We start from the raw sequence: 23,434 nt of genomic DNA, 5'->3' as shown, positions 1-23,434 counted from the left end.
GCTGCTGAGAAGGATCGCGCAGAAAGCCAGGAAGGGAAAGAAAGAGGAGACAGAAGCAAGTGAAAAATGACCCAATTTAATCCCAACCCCACCCCCAGCTCCAGGGTTTCAGGAACACCCTGCTCCCCACAACCCAGCTCCACAGCCCCCCCACTCAGGCACCCCCGGGAGCACCCCATGGCTCTCTGCTCCAGCACGGGGAGAAGGAGCTTTCCAAGGCACCCAGCCTCTTCCTCAGCTCCACCAAGAACCCCGCACTGGCACCCGGCCACGTCCCACCACCCCTCTCCCCACCGAGACCTCCCCGAGCCCTTAGGGAGGTGCCCTGATGAAAACCATCCTGGTGGAGTAGACCAGGTCCACCAAGTAGGCAATGAGGTTGAAGATGGTGAGGAAGGTGATCCCCAGGTTCTTGTCCCACCTGCAGCCCCTGCCGCAGGATGCAGGACGGCTCTGCCCTCTGAAGCTGTAGAGGGGCCAGAGGACGGTGGCGGTGAGGTACATCACCAGGGCCAGGGCGTTGTACCCCACCAGCACCTTTTCCAGCGGGCAGGGCATGTAGCTGAGGCACCGGCCGATGGTGAAGATGATGATGAGGAGGGTGATGATGAAGCAGATGGAGTAGACGGCCACGCACCACTGCAGGCCAGCTTCTGAACTGAAGGTATCCAGCAAGCAGAAGATGAGACAGGCCACATAGGCTTCAAACACCTTGAGGAGCCCAGGTACAGTGGAGAGGAAGCTGCTGATGTCCCCCGGCTTGGCACGGGTGAGCCCCACCTCAAGGGCGTAGGCAAGGAAGCAGAGGCAGGAGACGGTGGTGGCCACGGCCTGGCGGGCACACTTGCTGCCGCTGCAGGGGCTGCTGATGAAGGTGGCAGGGAAGACCGCTGAGGTGGTGAAAACCATCAATGCTGCCAACATGGAGAAAGCCGAGGTGAAGTCATCCCAGGAGAAGGGCAGCTTGGGGTAGAGCTCCAGCAGCTCCAGAAACAGCACCAGCAGCGTCACGGTGAAGCAGAAGCACCAGGTGAACATACACCACGTCCCATAGGGACCCCAGAAGTCCCGGGTGGAGGCCACCAAGCTGAAGGCAATGCAGGACAGCACGACAGCAAAGAGCCGGGCGATGCCCACCCAGGAGGTCACGGCACGGAGGTTCACCGTCACTCTGGCCATGGTCCCGGTCAGCTCTCCCCCTCACACCACAAGCTGGGAAATGGGTGCTGCCGGCAGCTGCTCTTATCTGGGTTCTGGGACAGAGGGGTGGGGCACGGGGCAGGGAGCCGCCGGCCCCCCGAGCCGCCTGCACCGAGGACCCCCAGCTCCGTGGCTGCCACCACGGCGACCGCCACGCACGGCTCACCGGGGCGGCTGCTGGGGGCTGGTGGCAGCGGCGCGGGCGGGTGGATCATTAACACGGTGCTGGGCGAAGGTGCCGGCGCTCACAGCAGGGCCAGGGCGGGGGGGCAGGGAGCTGCTGGTGCTGCTGTCCTGGCACCACCCCCGAGCCTGCCCACAGCAGGAGGAACAATGGGGCCTTTCATGCACCCCTGAAGCACTGGGCGGGCCACCCCATCTCCCCCATCCTCCCCATCCTCGCACCGCTCACACCGTGCCGGGGCCAGCAGCCAGCGGGGCAGCATCTGTGGGGTCTGCCTGAGGGGTTTGGGGAGCTGCACCCAGTGCCACGTGCCCCTGGCAGGGGGGTGACACAGTGGGGAGCAGCTGGGTGTAGCCCCCCCCACCCTTGAGGGTGCCACTTCCGCACCCCTCCGGCACCTCCGGCACCTCCAGCGCCCGATAAGGGGCTCAAAGTCCGTCTGTGCCACCTGCCGTAAATGGGCAAGGTGGGTGTGGTGACTGTGGGGAGGGAACCTGCATTCTGCCCGCCCTGGCCACCTATGGAACCACGGGCACTCTGCCGTAAGCACTCCAATCTCCCCAGGGTGCCTGGCTGGTGCTGGCACAGGGCACCCTGGCAGCACTTGTTGGGAGAAGGTCTTGCTCTATGGTCCCAGCAGTCAGAGCAGCACAGGAGGGTGGTGACACATCAGAAGGGTCGTAGGTCCAGCAGAAGGATGGTTATGGTGAAGGGCGAAGGCTCTGGCTTGACCTTTAATGCTGTGCAGGATCCAAGGCGTCTGTGCCCATGGCAGAACTTGGGGATGAGGAGCCGGAGCAGCCTGGCACTCTCGGGGGCTCCTCACCCCAGGCAGGGTCCAGGCACAGCCACTGCTGGTCAGGGTACAGGCACTGCCATGAGGGTCCAGCGGTGGCTCTGGGGGGTGACCTGGTGGCTCAGAGGTCACTGCCATCCCCGCCCTTGCCAGGAGGCCCATTGTGGGAGCTCGGCCCCGGATGGTTGCTCTCGTTCAGCCGCCGCACGCGATAGCTCTCATAATGGACGTTGTGGGTGATGTCCTTCAGGTCCTGCAGGTGGGATCTGCCCAAGGTAGCAGTGAGGAGGAAGGACATCAAGTTACTGTCCCCCTCTGCCACACTACCCCTCCACAGGGTGATGGTACTCCCTGCCCCATCCCCTGCTCACCGGATCAGCAGGTCCCGCAGGAGGGGGAACTCGCAGTGCGCCGGGTTCTCCACTGCAAAGCAAGGCAGCATGGGCAGCATGGGCAGCAGGGCGGGCAGGGTGCAGGCAGGAGGGCAGGGTGGCAGGGGGATACCTGGGGAGCGCAGCTTGGCAGGCTCTGAGTACCACTGGAGCATCGGCACAGCTTCACACCACCATCCACACCCCGCCAGCACCCACCCAGGCAGGGATGCACCCATGGGTGCTGCTCCTAGCACGCCCAGCACAGATCCCCTCCCGTACCTGGGGAGGGCTGGGGGTACAAGGGGCTCCACTCACCTTCAATGATACCCCACTTGGTCTTGCGGCCCAGCACCCGCTTGCCGTTCACCTGGTGCTCCTGGTCCGCCCCCACCACGGCGAAGGGGATCTTCTCCTGCCAGCACAGAAGGATGTGCTTGCCCCAGGGTACTGCTGGGACCCCTGGGACAGCAGCATCCCCAGCCCCAGCATCCTGGCACTCACCCGAATCAGGTCATTCAGCACCCTGTCATCCGGGTCCTGGTCAAAGTCCTCCTGCGGGTACACGCTGATGGCATGGGTCTTCAGGTCCTCCTGGATCTGTGGTATATAGGACTTGAGCCGGGGTTGCAGAGGGACCCAGGGCACCCCAGGGGGCCTATTGGGGACCTGCCCTCACCCGTTGTTTGAACTCTGCCCGTTCATCCAGGGTGAGCGTGTCGGCTTTGGCGATCACAGGCACCACATTGACGATCTTACTGAGCCGTCGCATGAACTCCAGATCCAGTGGGCGCAGCCTGACAAGGACCACCAGCACCCCGGGGTCACCCCACCACCAGCACCCCAGAGTGACTCCGCCACCATTACCCCAGAGTGACCCCACCACCAAGCAGGGAGCACCCACAGGTGCTGTGAGTGGGGACTCACCAGTGACCCGTAGGGGGGATGAAGTAGACACATCCATGGACCCGAGTGTCTGGGATCTTCCTCTTGCGGGTGATGAGGATTTCCTCACGTAGGTACCTTTCATACTGCTCGTTGATGTACTTGATGATGGGGTCCCAACTGAGGATGAGGAGTTGGGGGATGGCATCTGAACTCAACCCCCCACCCCAAACTGCCACCCACTAAGCTGGGATGCTGCACCCCATTGTCTCCTACCAGTTCTCATTGTTGATCTGGTCCCCAAACCCTGGTGTGTCTGTCACTGTCAGCTTCATCTTCACACCCTTCTCCTCAATGACTATGGGGCAGAGATGTGCGTCAGTGGGAACAAAGCATCAGGGGGAAGCAGGGGACTGGGGGATGTCTGAGGCTGCAGACACGTGGGACACAACCCCGTGGTGTTGACCTTACCATGAGTGACAGACTGCAGCTGCACTGTCTTGGGAATATGTTCCTCCTGGCCAGGCTGCGAGGCTTTGCGGCTCACCTTGGACTTGAAGAGGGTGTTCACCATCGTTGACTTCCCCAACCCACTCTGTCCTGAGGGCATACCGGTAGCTCCAGTTTGTCCCCCTCCGTACATTAATTTCCTCAGGGCAGTAACTCCTCAGTCTCCATTTCAAAGCATCCCAGAGGTTGGAATAACTCTAGTTTGTCCTGTCTAATGAATTTATTCCCCAGGATGGTAACACCTTGGTACCCATTTGGGAGAACACCAGATGTTGGGATAGTCCTGGTTTATCCCTCTGATAAACTTATTCCTCAAGCAAATAACCCCTCAGTACCCATTTGGGAGCATCCTAGCAGCTGGGATGAGCTCACGCACCAGCATCGCTACATTACGGTCTATGGGATGTTGCTTCTCTTTATTACTGCTTAAATCCCTTAAAATCCCTTAACAGCATGAACTCCCCTGGCACAGCAGCATAACGAAGATTCCCACCCCAACTGAGACCAAACCCTGCAGCAGGCACTCACCCACAACCATGATGTTGAATTCAAAGCCTGTCTTCATGGTTTTGATTTTCATCTGGTCGAGCACGGCTTCGATTCCTACATAACCAAAGAGCTGGCAACCCGCTGGGCTGGGCGCCACACTGAGAGGCATCATCTCCTCCTCCGGCACGGCCGGCGGCTCCATGCTGCGCTCCATGGGCTCCAGGCTGCTTCCTGTGTGGGTGGGCAAAGCTGGCTGAGCCTGGACCCCCCCGAGTGCCCACCCCTCTGCCGGTACCGTTACCCCAGCAGCAGCCACCCTGTCGGGGATGCAGCCCCGGCACATTCCTGGCAGCCGCTGAGGCTCAGCATGGCAACGTGGCACGCCAGCCCCTGGCACCCTGCTGGTGGATGGGGACAGGGAGGTGCTGTAGTGGCATTCTCGTGGCCACCGGGTAGCCCTTCCCATCCCCCGTGATGCCACCACCTGCTCGGCAAGGTGTTTGCATCGGGCACCGTGGCCATCGCCAGCACCCTTCACCCAGCCCACACTGCCACCCACGCTGAGGCCACCTCCTGCAGCACCCGCTCCAGCCCCAGCGCGTCTGGGGGGTTCCGGGCATGGGGCAGGACCTGTCACCCCACATTGTGCCCAGACACCCACTTGCAGCCTTTGGGGTGCTGGGAAGGGGACTGCAGGCACCAGTGCAACCCTGAGCCCCAGAGACATGCAGGGTTTGCCCAGGGGACTGTGCCCAGAGCATGCCCCAGCCTGGGGGCCACCACAGCCCTGCACCCACCCCAGCCCTTTGTGCAGCAGCTTGAGGGGCCCCTGAGCCCTTTATTCCCTTCTCCTCCCCGGCACGGCCATTGTTTGAGTCCTACCTCAGTGCCGCGGTGCCCTCACTCAGCACCTCGCTACAGTCGGGGTGGTCTCTTGGGTGCCATCAGCATCCCTGTCCCCATCAGTGCTGCAGCCTGGCCCCCTCCCCTCCGCCAGCTTCCAACTGGCACCAAACCTGGCTCTGGCGAGGCTGACGCTCCAACACATGGTGAACATGGCAATGTCCCTCCCCCCGCCCTCCCTCCTTCCTCCCTCCCCCACATCCCCCTCCCCATCACAGCCAAGCCCCTGTGCTGAGTCTGCCGCTTGCCTGGCACAGTGGGGAAGGCGCCCACCTGGCTCTGCCCCACCTGGCTGTGCCCACCTGGCACATGGCACTGCCGACCTCCAGCCAGGCCAGTGCAGATGGGACACAAGCACAAGGATGTCCGGTCCCCGCCATGGCACCCACCACCTCGTGGGTGGCTGTGGTGGCACCAAACGGGAGCGGGCACGCTCAGCCGTGAGTACCATCCCCACTGGCACCCACCAGCTCCGTTGCACTGGGGACAACCCTGCACCGGGGATAACCCTGCATTGTGCCCTCTGAGGAGCACCCATGCCCAGCCATGGCACAGGCACAGTGAGGCAAGGTAGGGGTGGTGGCCCTGCCACCTGCCCCACTGCCGCAGTGCCCCACAGCGCCTGCGTCCCCCCGCGCCACAGCCTCCCTGCCTGCTCCATATGGGCCAGCCGGTTCTTGGCGTTGGCGAGGCTCGAGTGGCAGCTTGCTGATGGCCCAGGTTGCTGAGGCGGCCGAGCCACCCTGCCAAGGCTGTGGCCATCTGCCGTGCAGACTGGGGACGAAGGACACATGGGCAGGGTTCAGCCTAGTCCAGCCCTGGCGTACCAGATGATAGAGCTAAACATGCCTGTTGTTGTGGCAACAGCATCCGGCGGGGGGGGCACCCAGCACTCTGTGCCTGTGGGTGGGTGCAAACCTACTGCCTCACCAGAGCAATGGCAGAATTACCAGGAAGGTGTTGGGGCTGGGGACAGCAGTGCCCCATGTCCCAGCTCCCCCTGCGCCCCTATGGGTCAGGGTGTTCCTCAGAAGTGGTGAAACAGCCAGGGACTTCCTGGTGACAGCAGTGACACCCTGCCGGGGGGGTCGAGGGCAAGCAGGGTGGCTGCTCCTGCCGGGACCCACCCACCCCGTAGTGCTGGGGTGCTCCGCAGGCAGGCAGAAAGGTGGGACGTCCCCGATGCTCACCTGGACATGTCACCACTCCTGAGGAACACCAGCCCCCCTGCACCCCCACCCTGGTCCCTGCTAGCCCCTCACCATGGCCAGGACAGAACCAGAACCAAGTGAAGCAGCCGCTGCCTGGAGCCACCCAGGGTGGCTGGCCGCTGCGGGCAGGGTGCAGGGCAGGACGTGGTGTGGGGGAACAGCTCCCCAGCATGCAGCACCCACACAGGGGCTCAGCTGTCACCCCTCACCTTGTGCCCTGGTGGCAGCAGGGCCGAGCAGCTGCAAACAGCTGGACAGGGTGGCAGGTGGAGCTGTAGGGTTGCACCGGGTGCTGCACCACAACTGCCTCCCCTGCAGGGCAGGAGCCCCCCTCATGTCCCTGCCCTCATGCCCCTGCCCTCATGCCCCTGCCCTCACTGCCGAAAAGGCCCATCGGCGACAGGCGGCAGCTGGGCGGCCTCGTGGAAGCTCTTTAGCATCACCAGGCACCTCCAGGGCTAATGGCTCCTGCAGCCAGACCTGTTCCAGGACTCGTTAAAGATGCTCTCATTATCCAGGCAGGGCCAAGTAATCCCAGGTCCATGGCCTCCTCCACAAATTTAATTACTGATGCAGGGCTAATTGGCCAGTTCCTAGGGAAGCCTGTAATAAGGCTCCAGGGGTGGAGGATGCTGAGAGAGGAGCTCTCGGCTCGGCCGCTCGCCATCGCGCCGAACTGGCCATCGGATAGTGAGAGCATGACTCCAGATCGGGTGGGGAGAATTAAGCTGGCTCCTCCAGCAAAAGAATGGAGTATTTGGGGGGAAGCAGAGGGAGAGGTGCCTGTGAGGAGCTCACCGCAGCTCTACTCAACCCAGCTGAGTGTGACCCAGAAAGGCTGACACTTTTCCCAGCACCAAACACAACCCAAGGGGACAGCGGTGACAATCCCCATCCATGACCAGACCTGGAGCCAGCCCGGCTGGCCACGGCACAGGCAGGAGCCATGGCGGAGGGCTGGGACCACGGCGTGCCGGTGGTGAGCAGAAGCAGAAGTGAGGCAGTGGGTGAAACCCTGCGCCTGCCCACAGAGGACAGGGGACAGAGCAGTTTGCCCTGGCCCTGCAGCAGCACCCCCCTGCCCGCATGCTGCCCTACCCAGTGTAACCATGGCCATTCCTACCTGGACAAGCCTACCAGAGCTGGAGCTGCTGCTGTCGAGAGCTGGTCACCAGGGCCAAATGGCTCCTGGGGTGCAAGGCAGGGAGGATGGCTGCAGCCCACAGCTCCTCCTCCGCTCCTCCTCCTCCTTGCCCGAGGCCCTGCGTGGGCGACCCGGGCGCCCGCTCGGTGTGGAAGTGAAACGTAGCAGCCCACTGGCTCGCTTGATGCTTCCTCCCACGGGACACGGGACCACACGTGCCACACTACCTCGTGGCCACCCACGGGTGCCACCAGCTGGGGGTTGCGGTGGCCTCCCAGGAGGGGAAACAGCACATCCCCAGCTCTTCCTGGCAGAGAAACCACTGTGCCCAGGCAGCACCTACCAGTCCCCTGTCATCTGCAGGGCAGTCGGTGCCCGTGTGCTGCCTGCCAGCTTGCACCCCGCTCTGCAGCCTGGGCACACCACGCTTGGCTGTGCTGCCAAACCCTGGCTTGCTCCCGAGTACCATTCCCCAATGTCCCCATCACTCCATCTCAGCCCCAGGCACTGTCCCCCCATGTCCTCTTCACCCCAGCTTGGCCCCAAGCACCGTCCCCACCCCCTGGCCAGCGGCAGGGCAGCCAGGCTGGCGGGGCAGTGCGGCCACGGGCATTGCTGGGGGATGATTCACTCCAGCCCACAGCAGATGTATGGATGCCTTTGCCGGCGTCAGTACTTAGAGCCCGGCGACGGCGGCTCTCATGACACCCCAGTGAGACGGGCAATGAGCCGCAAACACCCAAACAGGGAACACCGGTGGTGGCAGCCGTCTCCTGTCCACCCCGTCACCCTGCAGCCTTTCCCTAGGGGGACACTGGGTGTCCCCCGCCCTGTGTTTGGGGACATACACAGGCTCTGTGGAGCCCACACTGGTGCAGTGGGAGCCGGGGGCACGGCCATGCCAGGGAGCTCCATGTCCTCCCCCCAGCATGAGGTGTGTGCTGAGCACACCTGAGTGCACCTTGGCCCCCTGCCACATCTTCTGCCCCTGCAGGAAGGGAGAGACAGGATCCCTCCCCGTGCCAAGACAAGGAGGGATGAGAGGGGAAGAAAGCGCTGGACGCGGGACAAGATCATGACGATAGCCGGCACGCGCAAGGCCCCAGCACTTGGCGCTGCTGCCAATGGGGCACATGTGTCCTGACCTGTTTCCCTGCACCAGGGAGAACGATGAGCGCCGGGGCGGTGCGGGAAGCTCGCCAGGCACCCCAGGGCCAGGCAGGCTGGGAGTCCTGCCAGCGCCGAGCTCAGCTCCGCACCACATGGCCCCCCTGCCGCTACGCACCGCACGCCGTGCTGGGTGGCATCCAATGTGCCCCACAGCAACTCCAGCACCGGTGGGGAGGGAGGAGGGAGCTGGTAGGGCTCATCCTGACTGCATTGTCCCCAGCATTTCCATGTCCCCACATTGATGCCCTCCCTGGCACTGGCAGTGCTGGAGCAGGTGGAGGCAGTGGGTGTCACTGAGGGAGGATTTGGCAACACCACACCCAACAAGGGGGTCCCAGTGGGGAGAGGGGACAGAAGCGAGTCCTACCGTGTTTTGGTGTCACTGCAGCCCAGTCACCATCTGCAGCCTCACCGCGAGCCACCACCGCCGCCGCTGCACAGGGTCCCCGCAGCCCCACATGCCCGGCACTGGGGGGGTTTGCTCCGGCTCCACTGGGTGCTGCCAGGGTCCCCAATGTTGGCACCAGCACCAGCCCCCCCAGGAAGGCAGGCTGGGAGCTCACTTGCACTGTCTGCGGCTGTGACACCAGCTTGAAGGGGGCAGCTTGTGGGGCTGGCAGTGGTGGCAGCCCCTCAGCCCTCCCCGGGGAAGGAGCTGTGGGGGCTGGGGATGCCTCTCCCTGGCCTCGAGGGAGTGACAGGGGCCGGTGGGCCAGGCTGGGGTTGGCACCCAGGCTGACCCTCAGCTGCAGCCGTGGAAGTGCACAGGGGGTGACATCCCCAACCCCTGGCAGCTGCCCCCCCGGCCCATCAGGGAGCATGGGCAGCCCCTGGGACACCTCGGTGCCATCGCACGGGGTTGGGGAGGAGGGCTGGTGGGTGTGGGGTTGGGATGCTGGGCTCCGGGAGCCCCATAGCAAGGGCTTCAGTGGAGGGGTCCCCATCCCCGGCTCCTCAGCGATGTGCAGGTCCAGTGCTGGCAGTGAGCTGTGGCTGGTGGTGGCCATACGGAGGGGATGCTCCAGCTCCGCTGGGAAGACGCTGCCGTGAGATGGGACCTTTTTCAGGCCGGGGACAGCAGCTGGGGGAGTGCCTGGCAGCTGCAGGGGAGCAGGGCTCTCCAGGCTGGAGGACGAACTGCGGAGGCTCTCGCCGTCACTGCCCGGCCCTGCAGTAAAGCCCCGGCGGGTCTGGAAGGAGGCAACACGGGTGATGCCAGTGCTGGCGGTGCCGTTGGCTCTGCTGACAGAGAGGCTGGTGCTGAGATGGCTGCGCAGCACAGGGCTGGGAGCCAGGCTGGGGCTGGCAGTGGTGCCCGAGCGGGGCGGGTGGCCAGGCTGCAGCGGCTGGTGGCACTCGCTGGTACCCGACGGCAGCGGGAACACTGGTGGTGAGCTGGGCATCTCGTCCCCATCCTCTGCCTCAAATGACTTCTTGAGCGCTGTGGACAGAGAAGGAGATGGTGGCATTAGCGTGGCACCCAACGGCACTGGCTGGGCTTTGCCCTTTCCCCAGCTGACCCCACAGCCACCCCCATGCATGGACCCCCAGCAGTGCCACTCTGTGCCAGCACCTAGATGTGCCCCCCTTGCAGCAGGGTGCCAAAAGGCCAGATGGGAAACCAGTGCTGGCAGTGAGCTGTGGCTGGTGGTGGCCATACGGAGGGGATGCTCCAGCTCCGCTGGGAAGACGCTGCCGTGAGATGGGACCTTCTTCAGGCCGGGGACAGCAGCTGGCAGCCCCATGGCCCTGCTGCATTGTTCACCGTGGTTTTTATCATTGTTCCCCGCAGTTTGTCTGTGTCCGGCTGGTCGGTGCTGCTGGCTCCCTGCTCAGCACACTGCCTGCTTTATTCACCCTGTAAGGGATCCGGGCCCAAGTAACTGGATCCCCCGCCTGACAGTCTCCCCCTGCATCTATCCAAACAGCCATGCTGAGAAGGACTCTCCCCCGCAACCCCCCCAGCATTAACCCTGAAACCTACTGATGGCAAGGCAGGCCAGAGCTATAGCTACATGCAGCAGCAACTTTATGGTCCATGGGGGCAGATGCAGTCATGCCACCTACGCAGCTTCACAATAGTGACAACAGCCAGGAGCCCACACTGTGGCCCCAGGCCTGCTGGCAATGCAAATGTGCCCCCCACGGACCACCCTGCTGTCCCATGGGCACTGTCGCTCCTGGCTCTGGTGTGAAGCATCCTGCTGGAGCAACCACAGGCTGCTTGGCAACAGTGGGGGACCCTGTCCCCATGGGCACCATGGCCTGGTGAGGCACTGCTGCGGCAGGTGTGAGCAGTCAAGACCCCCACGAAGCCCCCGGGGGAAGGAAGCGCCTTCACTGGGCAGCCATCCTTCCCTCTCTCCCTCCCACCAGGGCACTGGGCCACCCCAGGAGCCACACTCCTGCCAGTTCTGCCAAAGCGGCACCGTTTGGTGCTGGCAGCCAGTTCCCCAGCCCCCGGGAGATCATGGGGGGCCCAGGTCCCCGCCAGGCAGCCTTCCTCGCCCCCGCTGCACCCCGCTGCCAAGCAGCGGGTGGCTGCTGCCGGCAAGGAGGCTGGGAGGGCAGCCCTCGCTGTGCCACTTCATCCCTGCCATGCCAGAATGTGCCCCAGCCTGCCCCAGCATGGCACCCACCGACAGTGAGGCCGCCCTTGCTCTCCTCTTCCTCGGCCCCATGGCTGCTGCCCTGGCTTGGCTACAGTCCTGGCAGCACTGGGGGCCAAAGGGCACTGGGGGTCCTGTCCCCGTCCTCTCCCCAGCTCACGTCTGTGCCCCGGGCTGGGCAGGGGTCAGGGGCCAGGGGCCAGGGCACGGGTGCTGCTAATAACAGCTCCCCCAGGGCAGGTTATTTCTCTGGCCAGTCCTGCCCTTCTCCAGCTGGCCAGGCTGCCGGGGGCCATGGGGACACAGGGACAGCATCCCCCTCCCCACATCCATCTCACTGCTTCGGCACTGCCGGGGGCACACTAAAATGACTCCTTTCATCCCAAACCTGCCCCTTGCCCCTGACCCATCCTCACTCAGACCGTGTCCAGAGTGACGGGGAGAAGACACAGAGACGGGGGAATGCAGGGCGAGGTGGGGGATTGTAGGGGGCGTGGAGGGGGGGTGGCAGGGACTGGGGGTGGCCCGGCAGTGGCGGGGTTAAGGTGCCCGGGGTAGGTGCACACATTCCTCCCCGGCGAGGGCAGCAGCAGCCCCCGGGTCGGGTTTCGCTGCCCGCCCCTCCCCAACGGCCCCAGCCCCTCCCGCCGCGGCGTCAGGGAAGCGGCCGGGGACAATCGCGAGTAAGGGAACGACAAACCCATCCCGCTCCCGGCTCCCCCCCGCCGCAGCCCCCCAGGCGGCGGAGTGGGGGAGCGCAGCCGCGGGTCGGAGCACGCACACACGGGGAGCGCGCCCGCACACACACGCACCCCCCCAACTCCCGGAGCCCTTTGCAGTCCCCCCCACACCCCCTGCCCCGCCCACGGGCGCACCCCGCCAGGCTCCCCCTGAGGGTGCGCCCCGTCGGGCTCACCCCGCCATGGCCAGGTCCCGGGGAGCGGGGGGAGCAGCCCCCCACGATACTGAGTCCCCGAGGGGGCATCCCAGTCCCCTCCCGATGCGCAGCCCCCCACGACGCTCAGCCCTCGGGGAACATCCACCTCCCCGACACCCAGCCCCTTCGGCAGGGAGGGCAGCCCCCCACGATGCTCAGCCCCTGGGGAGCATCCCATCACCCCCAAGACGTCCAGCCCCAGCAGCATCCCCCCCAGTACCATCCCCCGGGGGGCATCCACTCCCCACGGTACACCGCCCCGAGTGGGGGTCGCAGCCCCGCGAAGGGGTCCCGCAGCCGTGGCCGCACCTTCGAAGTCGGAGAGGATCCCATCCAGGTGCTCTTTGACGGAGAGCCGGGCCATGCCGGAGCGGCGCGGGGGGCGCGGCGGCTGCTGCCCACTCGGGACACCCGCATGGGGAGGCGGCGGCAGCACCGGGCGGAGCGGAGCTGAGTCCGCCGAGCCCCGGGACGGGACGGGACGGCGCCGGCTGCTCCTCGGCGGGGAGGGGAAGGAGGAGGGGACCGGAGGGGAGGGAGGAAGGGAGAGAGAGGGGGGAGGTGCTGCCCGCGCCCCCGCCCCGGTTGGACCCTCTCCGGCTCCCCGGGCCCGGCCCCCAGAGCTCCGCCAGCCCCCTCCCACGGGCCCCGCTGATACGTGCCCGCTGTCCCCCCCCTGCCAGGCCGGGCCCAGAGCGCTGGGATGCTGCAGCCCCTCGCCCCCGCGAGACACCCACGGGCACTGGGGGAGGATGGAACCCCCCGCCCGCCCACAGCCATCGTTGCCTGCCCTGCCCCACAGCACACCCCCTTCCAGGGGTGCACCCGGCTTCTGCCTTGGCCGTGCTCACTCTGGGTGCTGCCTGTGCCCCCACAATGGCTGGGGTGTCCTAGGCAGGCTGGGGGGTCCTTGCTCCCCCAGGGATTTCCAGCTTGGAGTAAGAGGAGAAAATGCGCTGGTGCAGGCAGGGCTGCTTGTTGTTGTCTGGGTGTGTGTGGTGTTTGCTGTGGTAGCTGCCAGGGCTTGTGTCCCACATCTGAGCTCCTGGAGCATCCCTGAGGACCAGCTGCAAGGGACAACGCTTCCCATGAGCACCCCGGGTGCTCCTGCCCACAGCAAATCCCGGGTGTGATGCAGGCAGCACCCTAGGGCGAGAGGCTGCATCAGGGCTGCCCCCCTTGGCCCTACAAGATGCTCGGAGTTGGGAGGCATCATCCATCCCCCTCCCATCCCAGCTGCCAAGGGTTAACCCCAGCCCCATCCCGGGATCAGCAGAAGGAGTAGGAGCTGGAAATCCCTTCTCCAGCCAGGGGTCTCTGCTCTTCACCACCCTCCAGCCCACCGGCTGCCAGTAAACACCCTCAGCTGGGGCACATTCCTGCACTGGGCCTGTGCTGGGGGTGCAGCTGGGCCCCGGCCCCGCTGCAGGGTCCTTGCTGGGGGACACAGGATGTTGGTCTTGGCCAGGTTTTGAGGGTGTTTGAAGGTGTTTGCTGGCTCCCTGGGGAAGGGGCTGGGTGGGCTCTCACCAGCCGCTCTGTGGCTTTTTGGATGCAGGGAGGCCTGGGATGGGAGGGCGCTGCTGCCGCCCTGGGGGTCATGCATCCCACCGTAACAAAGGGAGAAGCTGGAGCTCATCAGTGGCATTTAGAGCAGCATTTCAGATGCAGCTCAGATTCCCTGAGGAATCTGGATCTACAAAAGCTCTACAAATCTCTAACCCTATTGCAGATACATGTATTTAAAGGCATTTATTTTTTTCTAATAAATAGTAACTGAGAGCTGCCTGCAGCTGCTCAGAGATCTCGCCAGCACAGCACCAAGCTGTGCAAGAACAGATCAGCTCTGGAGCTGTTCTGAAGGATGTGGACATCTTCAGAGCTTTTAGGGCTTTTCTGGAGCAGCTTAGAAGGGGCTGGAGAGGTTTCAAGACATTTAGAGACCTTTTCAGAGGGTGCGCAGAAGAGCTTGAGCACATCTGAGCAGCAACAAATATTTTTCAATGAGGTTTGGAGCAGCATGGAGCTGTGTCATGGTGGCTTACGCCTCTCCAGTGTTGTTTGGAGGGGGTCCGGGGTGGCTTTGAACTGTTTGGAGACGTTCAGAGACGTTACTGAAAAGTTTTAACGCTGTTGAGAGGTGCATTAGAAAGGTCCGGAGGAACTTCAGGGGCCTTTTGGAGCACATTAGAGCACTTGAGGCATTTCACAGCCACACAGAAGAGGCTTAGAGTGCTTCAGAGCTGCTACAAGACGTTTTTTAGGATCCATTTTGAGCTATTTCAAGGAGTTTTAGAAGAGTTTAGAGGACTTCTAAGAACTACTTTGAGCCGCTCCAGGCAGTTTTAGTATCTTGGTGTGCTTTAGGGCTGGTTTGAGGAGCCTGAGAGCTATTTGAGCAATTCGAGCGCTTCAGTGCTGCCCAAAGGTCCGTCCTTCCAGAGCTCCGAGCTGTTCAGAGGTGGTTTACAGCTCCTCAAAGCGACCCAGCACCACACGGATGCCCCCAGAACCATTTACTTACCTGTTTTCTAGAGCAGCATCATGCTGCTGGAGGCTGAGCTTTTCAGAGCAATTTTTAAAGGATTTTTTAGAGGTGTTTAGAGAAATCTTGGTGCACACTAGAGCTGCTTAGAGGGGTGCAGAGCAATTTAGAACACTACAGAGATGTTTTAGAGCAGCTCAGAGGTGTTTTAGAGCAGCTCAGTGCTGCCCAGAGGAGCACGAAGCAGCTTGAAATAATTTGGGGTGTTCCGGAGAGCTCAGCGTGTGCAGGGGCACTCAGAGCTCTTTGCAGCAGCTCCAGGGCTGCTCAGCGGAGTTCAGAGCAACAGTCTGGAGTAATCCAGAGGGTATTTTGCACATCAGAGCCCTCTGGGGCAGTGTACAGGGTCTGGGAGGCAGCGGAGGGAGCTGAGAAGGCGTGGAGCAGCTTAGCGAGGTGGGTCACAGCGTTTAAGGGATTTTTAGAGTGGTTCAGAACCGCCGAGTGCTCGGAGGGGTTTGGTAGAGAAAAGGGAAAACCCCACATGTCCTCACCTTGAGCACAGCCCAAGTGCCAAAGCACAGCCTGGCCCCGTCTCAGCCTCCCCAAACTCCACAGAGCAGCAGGGCACCCTGGGGGGGACAAAGCCACCTCCAAAGATCCCTCACCCCATCTGGACAGCCAAGGACAAGTCCCCCCATGGTCCCACCTGCAGGGCTTGGCCAAGGGGGAGGTTCTGGCTCCCTTGGCCCTTTGGGATCCAGCCGGGTCCAGCCTCCCCCACCCTCATCCCCCCAACATCAGGGCACCCATCAGGGCAGGGGTGTTTCCACCTCGTCCAGCCCCACGGGGCAGCAGCACCGGGATGCTCTGATGGGCAGAGCCCACGCCTGCAGAAAGGAGCTCTCTGGGCAGGAATAGTAACAGCTTTTAATCCGACAAGAGTTGATACATCATTTAAGACAATACCGTTTTGCCTCTTTTCTGGGGACTTCCTTCACATACCGGTGGGGAAAGAGGAACATTTTCGGGAAGTACAGTTTTTGTCTGTGTTTTTTTTTTTTTATCTTTTCCATAGGGACTTTAAAGCATGGTGAATGTGCAAGTCAGTGCTTTGTTTGCTTAAAATTTTTTCCCGGTGCTTATTTACAGTTACAGTACCTCTTTGTGAGCGACAGGAAAAAAAGACGATTGTTTGAACTGGGGATCCATGATCCCAAGTCGAGAAAGGCAGATCTCCAATATTTATATATTTATACATATATATATATATGCTTTTGTGTATACACAGATACATTTCTCTCTTCTTTAAAGTATTAAAAAAATGATCAACCTTCATTCTATAAAAATACCTACTCTACAAGATAGAAAAATTTTCCCTCTCCAAGTATACACTGATTTACACCCAAAGCTTCTCTGGAAAATGTACATTACGTGGCTTCTTCCCGCAGACTCGGGGCAGGGAGGGGAGTGGATGCCGGGGAGGGCTGGTGCCCCCTCACCCAAGGTTTTTGGGGCTCACCCCCCACCCCGCTGCACCTCGCACAAGGCCACGGGGGAGCTGAGCACCCAAGGCGATGCGTTTGCAGAGGGGGGGCCATGGCAGCAGTGGCATGGCCAATCCCCCCAGGGCCAGCAGCGCAGGGGACCCCCACGAGGCACCGGGGACCCCCCAGCAGGGACTAAGGCTGCGGCAGCTGCCACCTCTCCCAGCCAAATGATGAGCTGGCTCCTCTGCCACCGTGGGAAGAGAGATGTGCCGCATGCGTGGAAGCATTTTGGGGAGGAGCAGGCACCCCCCCACCAGCGGCAGCCAAGGGAGCGCTGTGGCTTCTGCTTTCAGGCCACTCTGGCATTTCTAAAACCTGACAAACAGGACAAAGGAATGCTCTTCAGAGCCTCACAGACTCGGGGAAGCCGGATCCTCGGGAGGTCACTGGCTGTCTCCTCCCGGGAGCTGGAGAGGAGCAGGTCGGGTAAAGCGGCTGCTCCCCGGGGTCACGCTGCACCACGGGCGCTTGTGCCAGCAAGCCAAAAGCTGTCTGATGTAAACATGGCTTTTGTTTCCCAGGGAGCTGCTGTTGTGTTCTCTGGTCTCCTCTCCCCAACGGCACAGAGATTCAAGCCCAGGGGCTGAGAAATGAGAGCGACTGCTCCATCCCCTGCTGCAGTGCAGGGCAGCAGTGGGGAAAGACAGCCAGAGCAGGGGCCTCTCCCTCCAGGACTGCAGCTATCACCAGCAGAGCCCTGCTCCGGTGGGAATGGCACAGGCCACTGCCCCCAGGCCAGCGTCCTTGGGAGGCCATGCAGAGAGCTCAGCCCTCTCCCCTGTGGCTCCTCAACCACCTTTGGCCATTTTGTGCCCCCACACCAGGCCAGGTGAGCCTAACTGGGATGAGAGAGATGGGCAGGACCAGCCTCTAGTGCAAGCTGAAGAGTCACAGCCTTTCCCCAGTCCCTGCCGGCTGGACAGACAGCACCCGTGTGTCTGCAGCTGGGGTGGAAGGACCTCTCCTCCCAGCGCCACCCGGCTCAACAGACACCCGCAGGCAGGAGAGCCAGGAGCAGGAGGAGGAGCTGTCAACACTGAGGTGTCCCGGCGGTAGTGAGCCACAGACAGCAAAAATAAATAAGGAGGCAGGTGACAAAGTGCGCTTATGCCCTGTCCCAAAAACAGCCGCTCCCCTGCCTCTTTCTGCCACCAGCGAGTGAGAGAGGAGGCAGCTAGCTCACTGCTCACAACCCCTTCCCCAGCAGAGGCGGCAGGGTGAGGATTAACTGTGCCAGCTGAATGAGGACATTTGCATTAAATTAATTAAAAAACCAAACCAAAACAAAAAACACCTCTACAAGTCTGGGACACATTTCCCTCCTTCCCAGATCTGCCCCAGTGAGAGAGTGTGTCATGGACACTTTGGCAAAGCAGATACTTGGGCTGGATAGGGCAGCAAGGGAAAACGTTGGCTTCACCACTTCCTTCTCCGTCCCGTTATCTCGCAGTTCAGAGAAACCCTCTCCTGTTTGCACCCCATGTGCCAGGGGGGCTGATGCTGCTGTCGGGATGGTTCCCAGATTCACGGGTAGCGGGGCTGACACGGGTCCTTCTGTCAGTTGTCTGTTGCCTGTGTTTCTTCTCCATGTTCCCTTTGACCCCTCAAAACCAGAAAGGTTTAAAAATAATGGAGTCAGACAACAAAGCCTTGCTGCTGGTTTTCTTTTTCCCTGGTCCGCTGGCTAATTCACCCACCGATCTGACGTGATGCTTCCTTGTGCCTTCATCAAGAGCAAAGATGTTTCAGGTCCCTCTTTATCCTCTCAGAGCACCAAATCCACACCCATCGACGAGCGTGCAGCTGGCAGCTCTTGGCCGCCCTTACTTCACTTCCAGGATGGAGGGGTTCGTCTCCATGATAGCCACGATGATCCTGTCGATATAATCCTGCAGGCGGAAGTTGATCTCCTCTTGCTTCTGAATTGCTTCCATGAGCTGCAAGGGAGGGAGAAAGGGAGTGAGCGATCGCTGCCTGTCGCTGCCCAGGGACAGGAGTGGGGCTTCTCATGGCTCTGTGCACCCATGGAAGTTTCACCCCATCTTCACTCTGGCCTGGGATTTTCTTGGCCACTTCTAAGTGACCAGGGAAAATGCCTTCAGCTGCTGGCTCTGCCTCACTCTTGTCCTTCCCCAAGTTTTCAGCCAGATGGGACCCTGAGGAAAGCAGGGAGCATCGCACCTCCTTTTGGCCCCCAAAACATCCAGGTGTGTTTCCCCACTTCTTGGGGCCTGAAAGATTTAATTCTGATGCTTACATAGGCTCACACGCCAGATTCTGGGGTACACCCACAGAGCAGGTACAACATGTGCCAGAGAAGCCAAGATCACCAGGGCAGATGTCCCAGCTTCCTGGGGTTTTAGAACAGCTACAGACAGACAGACAGACACAGCCTGTGCTCGCAGGAAGAAGAAAGCTGTCACAGTGCAAGCAAAGCGGAGCTGCCAGGATCAGCAAATTACAAGTGCCCAGGCAGGAGGGCTGGCAGGCACAGCAAGCCCTGCCAGCTCTTCAAGGAGTTGCTTGGGCATTTCTTTGCGCATGACAGTGAGCAAAGTGAATTTTGGGAGTGAGCTGTAGCACAGACGGAGCCACATTGGCTGAGAAGAAAGAAGATGCACCAGCCACCCCAGGAAGGTGCTGTCTGAGGTAAGCAGTACCCTGTGGCACGTACCTCATCTCTAGAGACTGAGCTAATCTCCGCTGCCAGGGATTCGGAGAAGGAGGCTGAGAAGAGGTTCTTGGCTCCTTGGATGCTCAAGTTAATGATCTGTCCATTCAGTTCATCATTTTGTTCCTTCAGGTTCCTGTTATCCTGTTCACAACAGACAAACATGAAACATTGCTGAAGCATACGGTGTCCCCAGAGCAGATCAGGCCAGGGAAGGCAGGGGCAGCAGCTCACACAGCACTAGGAACAGCAGAGTCTCCTGACTCCAATTTGGCAGAGCCTGGAGAACCTCTGGAAACGTGGGATGTGCTGTGGAGATCCAGGGGACAAAGTAGAGAGAAGGAATCTTGAGAGCACATGCTTGTCCTTCAGAGGAAGGAGCCAACCCCTCCTGTCCCAGGGCGGGAGAGCAAGAAAGCAGTGGGCTGACAGATCCACAGCCAGCTCCTCGCCAGGGAGCTCCTGGGGCCCCACTGACCGCTCCTGTGTCCTTGCTGTCACCCCTTGTGCAGACCGAGCAGCCAAGACGCTTCCCCCCTTGCCCAGCCCCACATACCTGCTTGAGCTGCTTGATCTCTTGCTCCAGCTCTGTCTCCCGTGTCCTGCTGTTGTACTCCTGGAGCCCCAAGCTGCTGCTCCTGCCTCTCCGCTGCTCAGCTTCCAGTTTGAAGAGCTGCAAGTGCTCGAGCTGCTTCCTGAGGTCCTCAATGAGCTGCAGCGCAAGGGGAGAGGACAACTGAGTGCTGCATGTCCTCCAAGTGCAGCAGCTGGTGCTGGTCATGACTGGTGTGGCAGATGGGCTGTGCTCCAGCTGGGAACAGCCTCATCAACTGCAGGATTAACAGATCCTTCCTGGGGGTGCACATGTCTTCCCCACCCTCCCCCAGGCCTCTAATGAACAGGAGAGGGGAAGCTACTTAAATACACAAGAGCAGTGCTAGAAAGACTTTGTTGGAGCACCAAAGATGCTGGCTATGGGTCTGCAGCAGCACAGACTCCTCCCAGAAACACGGGCACCTGCTTGGGCAGCTCCCTCCTGCCACAGCACTGTGAATCCTCATCTCACCTGATGGCACTCAGAATTGCCAAAATAACAATAATTTCCACTTTGAGGCCCAAAGCTCCTTTCCTTCCACAACAGCAAGCCCTGCTTGAGCCTCCATCTGGAAACAACAACCAGACAGATACCACAAAGGTGTCTGGGGGGCTGCATTTCCACCCCCAAGCACACAAGAGCTGGCAGTTCTCAGCCAAGCAGCCTTGCACCCCTCTCCTCCCACCTTCTAATGCCTACTGGCTCCACAGGCCATCACCACCGTGCTCTTGCCATCACTCCTTCCACGCAGGAGAGAAATGGGTCCCACAGGAACAGGTCAGGGTGGCACAGCCCCACTGGGTTTGCAGATGCAGACACGCTTGGCTGAGTTTTAATGCAGGCAAAAGCGACAGGAGTTACCTAGTTAAGCTGCTGTACCACCTTCCTCTGCCCAGGCAGGACCAAATGCTCCAGTTGTATCTATTTTTGGGGAGGTTGCCAAGGCCACCTTCCCCACACAACCCTAATCTGGGGGACCAGCAGGACAGGGCTGTGGCAGGCAGCCAACTCTACTTACCTCCTGCGTCGACTCCTTCTCCTTCTGAAATTGGTGTCTCTCCTGACTCAGCTTGTCCCCCATCTTCCTCTTTTTCTCCTGTTCCTCTGTGAGCTGCACAGTGAGGTCTTCGATCTCATCCAGCAGCTTCTGCTTCTCCTGTAATGACACAGAAGGCAACAGTCACAGGGCCAGTCTTCGCTCGGCGCTGCCAGGGCTCTTCCCACTCGCTCAAGGACACGGCACACGCTGAGCACGGCGGGGAAGGCTCTTCTCGCTGACGCATTCGGATACTCTGCCTGCTGGGATTTCATTTGCTGTCTGAGGACTTCAGAGCCCAAGCGCTTTGGCAACAACAAGAAGAGCCATGCACCAAAAATAGTGCTGCTAGGAGAGAGGGATACAAGAGATGACTCCAGAATAAATACAAACAGGCAAATATCCACACTCGTGCAGCTTTTTGGGCAGTGTGGTGCTGGTGTGGGACATGGCTTGGGTGGAACTGGGGCCAGCACAGGGACTACAGGCCAAGAAGAGACATTAAATCATAAGGCTCCTTAGGTCTGAATTTCAGAAAAGCCAGGAATCCAATATCTTAAGCTACTCTAGGGATGCTCATTCTTGGCTTCAGATACTGACCCAAGAAGGAATATGAACAGGTCAAGCCAGGAAGTAAAACACCCAGCCCAGCTGTCCTGCTCTGTCCCCTTCTTATACTCAAAGCCTTGACTGAACATCTGAGGTGGTAGGTAAAGCTTGTCACTTGGTGATGACAACTTGGTGCCCAGGACACTTCCCTGTACAGCAGCACCCTTGTGCCTATGACCAATTCATCCCCTCCCCAGGCTCACAGCCTGGCTCTCTCCGTGAGGAAGGTTTTGGCTTTCAGAAAACCAAAAATGGCACAAGACCCCAGACAACGCTGGTATGGGGTGGTCCATGCCATGAAGAGGTGAGGAGCAGCTCCAGCTGCTGGGTCTGGGTGCCCTGCTCCACCAAAAGCACCACACCAGTAGGAAACACAACACTGACAGCAAAATCCTAATTTCAGACACTGGACAATAGGGCAGCTCATCGGCAGGGCTTCTCTCCTCGGCAGGGATGGGCAGCAATTGCACCTCTCACTCCTCATTAATCCTATTAACTGTGGAGAAAAGCAGCACCGCTCTGCACAGATATTAACGATCAAACCCAACTTCATGTGGCTGAAACACAACCAGGAAGGAAATTTATCCTCAGACCCACAGTGGTTTTCCTGCCCCCAGCCTCACTGTGCTTACAAGGTCCAGGCAGACAAAGACCACTTCATTGTGGCCACATCAGGTAGAGATGGAGCTTCAGGTTCAAAGCTTGTGAGCAGATGAAATGCACAGACACAGCCTCTGTACCAGATATTACAGCTGTAATCCACATTTCTCCCTCAAAAATGAGGATCTCGTCCATCGCGCGGAGACCACGGCGCCTTGGCAAGCCTTCCACCCCTGCCTTGTCAGCAGCTGCGCGGCCTTGAACCCTGAGCAGGGCAAGCGGAGAGAGGATCTGGGAGATAACACAGCGCTTTGAAGACTCAACATGTAAATCCCAGCAAGGGCACATCTGCCTGGGCAGGATGTGGAGATGAAACGTGCCCACTCCTCTTCCTCCCTCACAGGACCACTGTCCCACTGTGGGCTGAAGCCATGGGGATGGGGACAAGCTTTCACAAGAGGGCACGAGTCCCCTCCTGAGTAGCCAAGACAGGGCTGCTACTATCACACTCTGCAGCTCGGCTTCCCGCAGGCTGCATTGTCAGAGAGAGATTGATGAGGGGGTTTGTTAAGCCCAGCTTCCAAGCCAAACACTGGGAATCTGCACAGATAACGGTACAGGATAGCTCCAGTACGACGTAAGGTCTGCAGGGACTGGAAGGCAGAAGAAGCTCTGAAAGGATTTGTTCGTTACATTAAACAGATCTCATGTAGGCCCTTTGTGCAGACAAGAATTTCAGCTCCAGTTATGTGAGGCTGCAGGTGGGAAGCCAGAAACGCAGTTCTGGCTTGAGCACCCCAAGCACACATGGTCCTCACCTCCTCAAGTCTCTCAATGTTGGCTTTTAAACAAGGGACGCAGGATCTCAACTCGCTGTTCTCGTCATCCAGTTGCTGCAGCCTGCAACAGTAAAGAAACGTGTAAGAAGCTCACCCAGAGATCCCAAGTGTAGGAGACTTGGTTGAAACATCTCTAGGAATATTAAACCAAGACCAGCCAGCAATAATTTATCTTTTTCAAAGCAAACCCTAAGACTTCCACGATTTTTATTCCCAGGGGAATAAGAGGGGCATCCACATGATTTTTGGCAAATCTGCTGTCCAGTGCCATGCCCTTCTCAGCCAGGTCCAACACTATTCTTTAGGCCAAGGGCCTCATCAGTCCATGAGCAAGCCTTGGCACAAGGCACCAGAAAGCAGACACGAAAGTGGAAAACGTCTGAGCAAACTGAGCATCTGAACAAGCACTATCAAGTCGCCTCTCCATTCACACACCATGGGGCAGGTCCGTGGATGGAGAATATGACATAAATCTAAACTGCATCAGGGAAATTCAAACAAAGTGTCTGAGACCAGGTTCAAGAAGGAGATTGACTTTGAAACAAAGGCAGGAGAAGTAGCCAAAACTCAAGGTTTATAGTTACTTTAGTTACACCTTTAACCAAGCTAAACTCACTGTCCACTGCACTTTGTCCCTGCC

General features: G+C 60.1%; 3 protein-coding genes across 10 annotated transcripts in view; all 3 read right to left on the bottom strand.

Moving 5' to 3' along the window:
- Window positions 1–58: 58 nt before the first annotated feature.
- Window positions 59–1,179, bottom strand: MYADM (myeloid associated differentiation marker). Its single transcript, XM_005505707.4, has one exon. The coding sequence runs from the start codon at window positions 1,177–1,179 to the stop codon at window positions 313–315; it is 867 nt and encodes a 288-aa protein (XP_005505764.2). The 3' UTR covers window positions 59–312.
- SEPTIN12 (septin 12) lies at window positions 59–12,909 on the bottom strand. Of its 2 annotated transcripts, none has more exons than XM_065030917.1 (11): window positions 12,719–12,905; window positions 9,231–10,304; window positions 4,475–4,666; window positions 3,908–4,036; window positions 3,713–3,794; window positions 3,479–3,616; window positions 3,231–3,348; window positions 3,056–3,151; window positions 2,870–2,966; window positions 2,552–2,603; window positions 59–2,446 (listed from the first exon to the last, which is right to left on the bottom strand). In XM_065030917.1, the coding sequence occupies exons 1-11, from the start codon at window positions 12,771–12,773 to the stop codon at window positions 2,302–2,304; spliced, it is 2,178 nt and encodes a 725-aa protein (XP_064886989.1). In that variant the 5' UTR covers window positions 12,774–12,905; the 3' UTR covers window positions 59–2,301. The 2 variants fall into 2 exon arrangements, with proteins under 2 accessions (XP_064886989.1, XP_064886988.1); XM_065030916.1 differs by having other exon boundaries at window positions 2,092–2,446; window positions 2,552–2,718; window positions 12,719–12,909.
- A 2,895-nt stretch (window positions 12,910–15,804) lies between these two features.
- The window catches only part of RAB11FIP3 (RAB11 family interacting protein 3), a 75,194-nt gene continuing 67,564 nt past the window's right edge, over window positions 15,805–23,434 (bottom strand). For all 7 annotated transcript variants that reach the window (XM_065030949.1, XM_065030951.1, XM_065030950.1 and 4 more), the window contains 5 exons: window positions 22,774–22,855; window positions 20,729–20,866; window positions 19,672–19,827; window positions 19,119–19,259; window positions 15,805–18,381 (listed from right to left, as the gene is read on the bottom strand). In XM_065030949.1, coding sequence (XP_064887021.1) covers window positions 18,268–18,381; window positions 19,119–19,259; window positions 19,672–19,827; window positions 20,729–20,866; window positions 22,774–22,855 — 631 coding nt within the window. In that variant the 3' untranslated portion in view covers window positions 15,805–18,267. The remainder of the gene's footprint in view (window positions 18,382–19,118; window positions 19,260–19,671; window positions 19,828–20,728; window positions 20,867–22,773; window positions 22,856–23,434) is intronic.

The sequence above is a fragment of the Columba livia genome, chromosome 15 (genome assembly GCF_036013475.1).
Source record: "Columba livia isolate bColLiv1 breed racing homer chromosome 15, bColLiv1.pat.W.v2, whole genome shotgun sequence".
NCBI lineage: Eukaryota > Metazoa > Chordata > Aves > Columbiformes > Columbidae > Columba > Columba livia.
The sequence above is the reverse complement of the archived record's forward strand: the minus strand, read 5'-3'. Positions and strand labels throughout refer to the sequence as shown.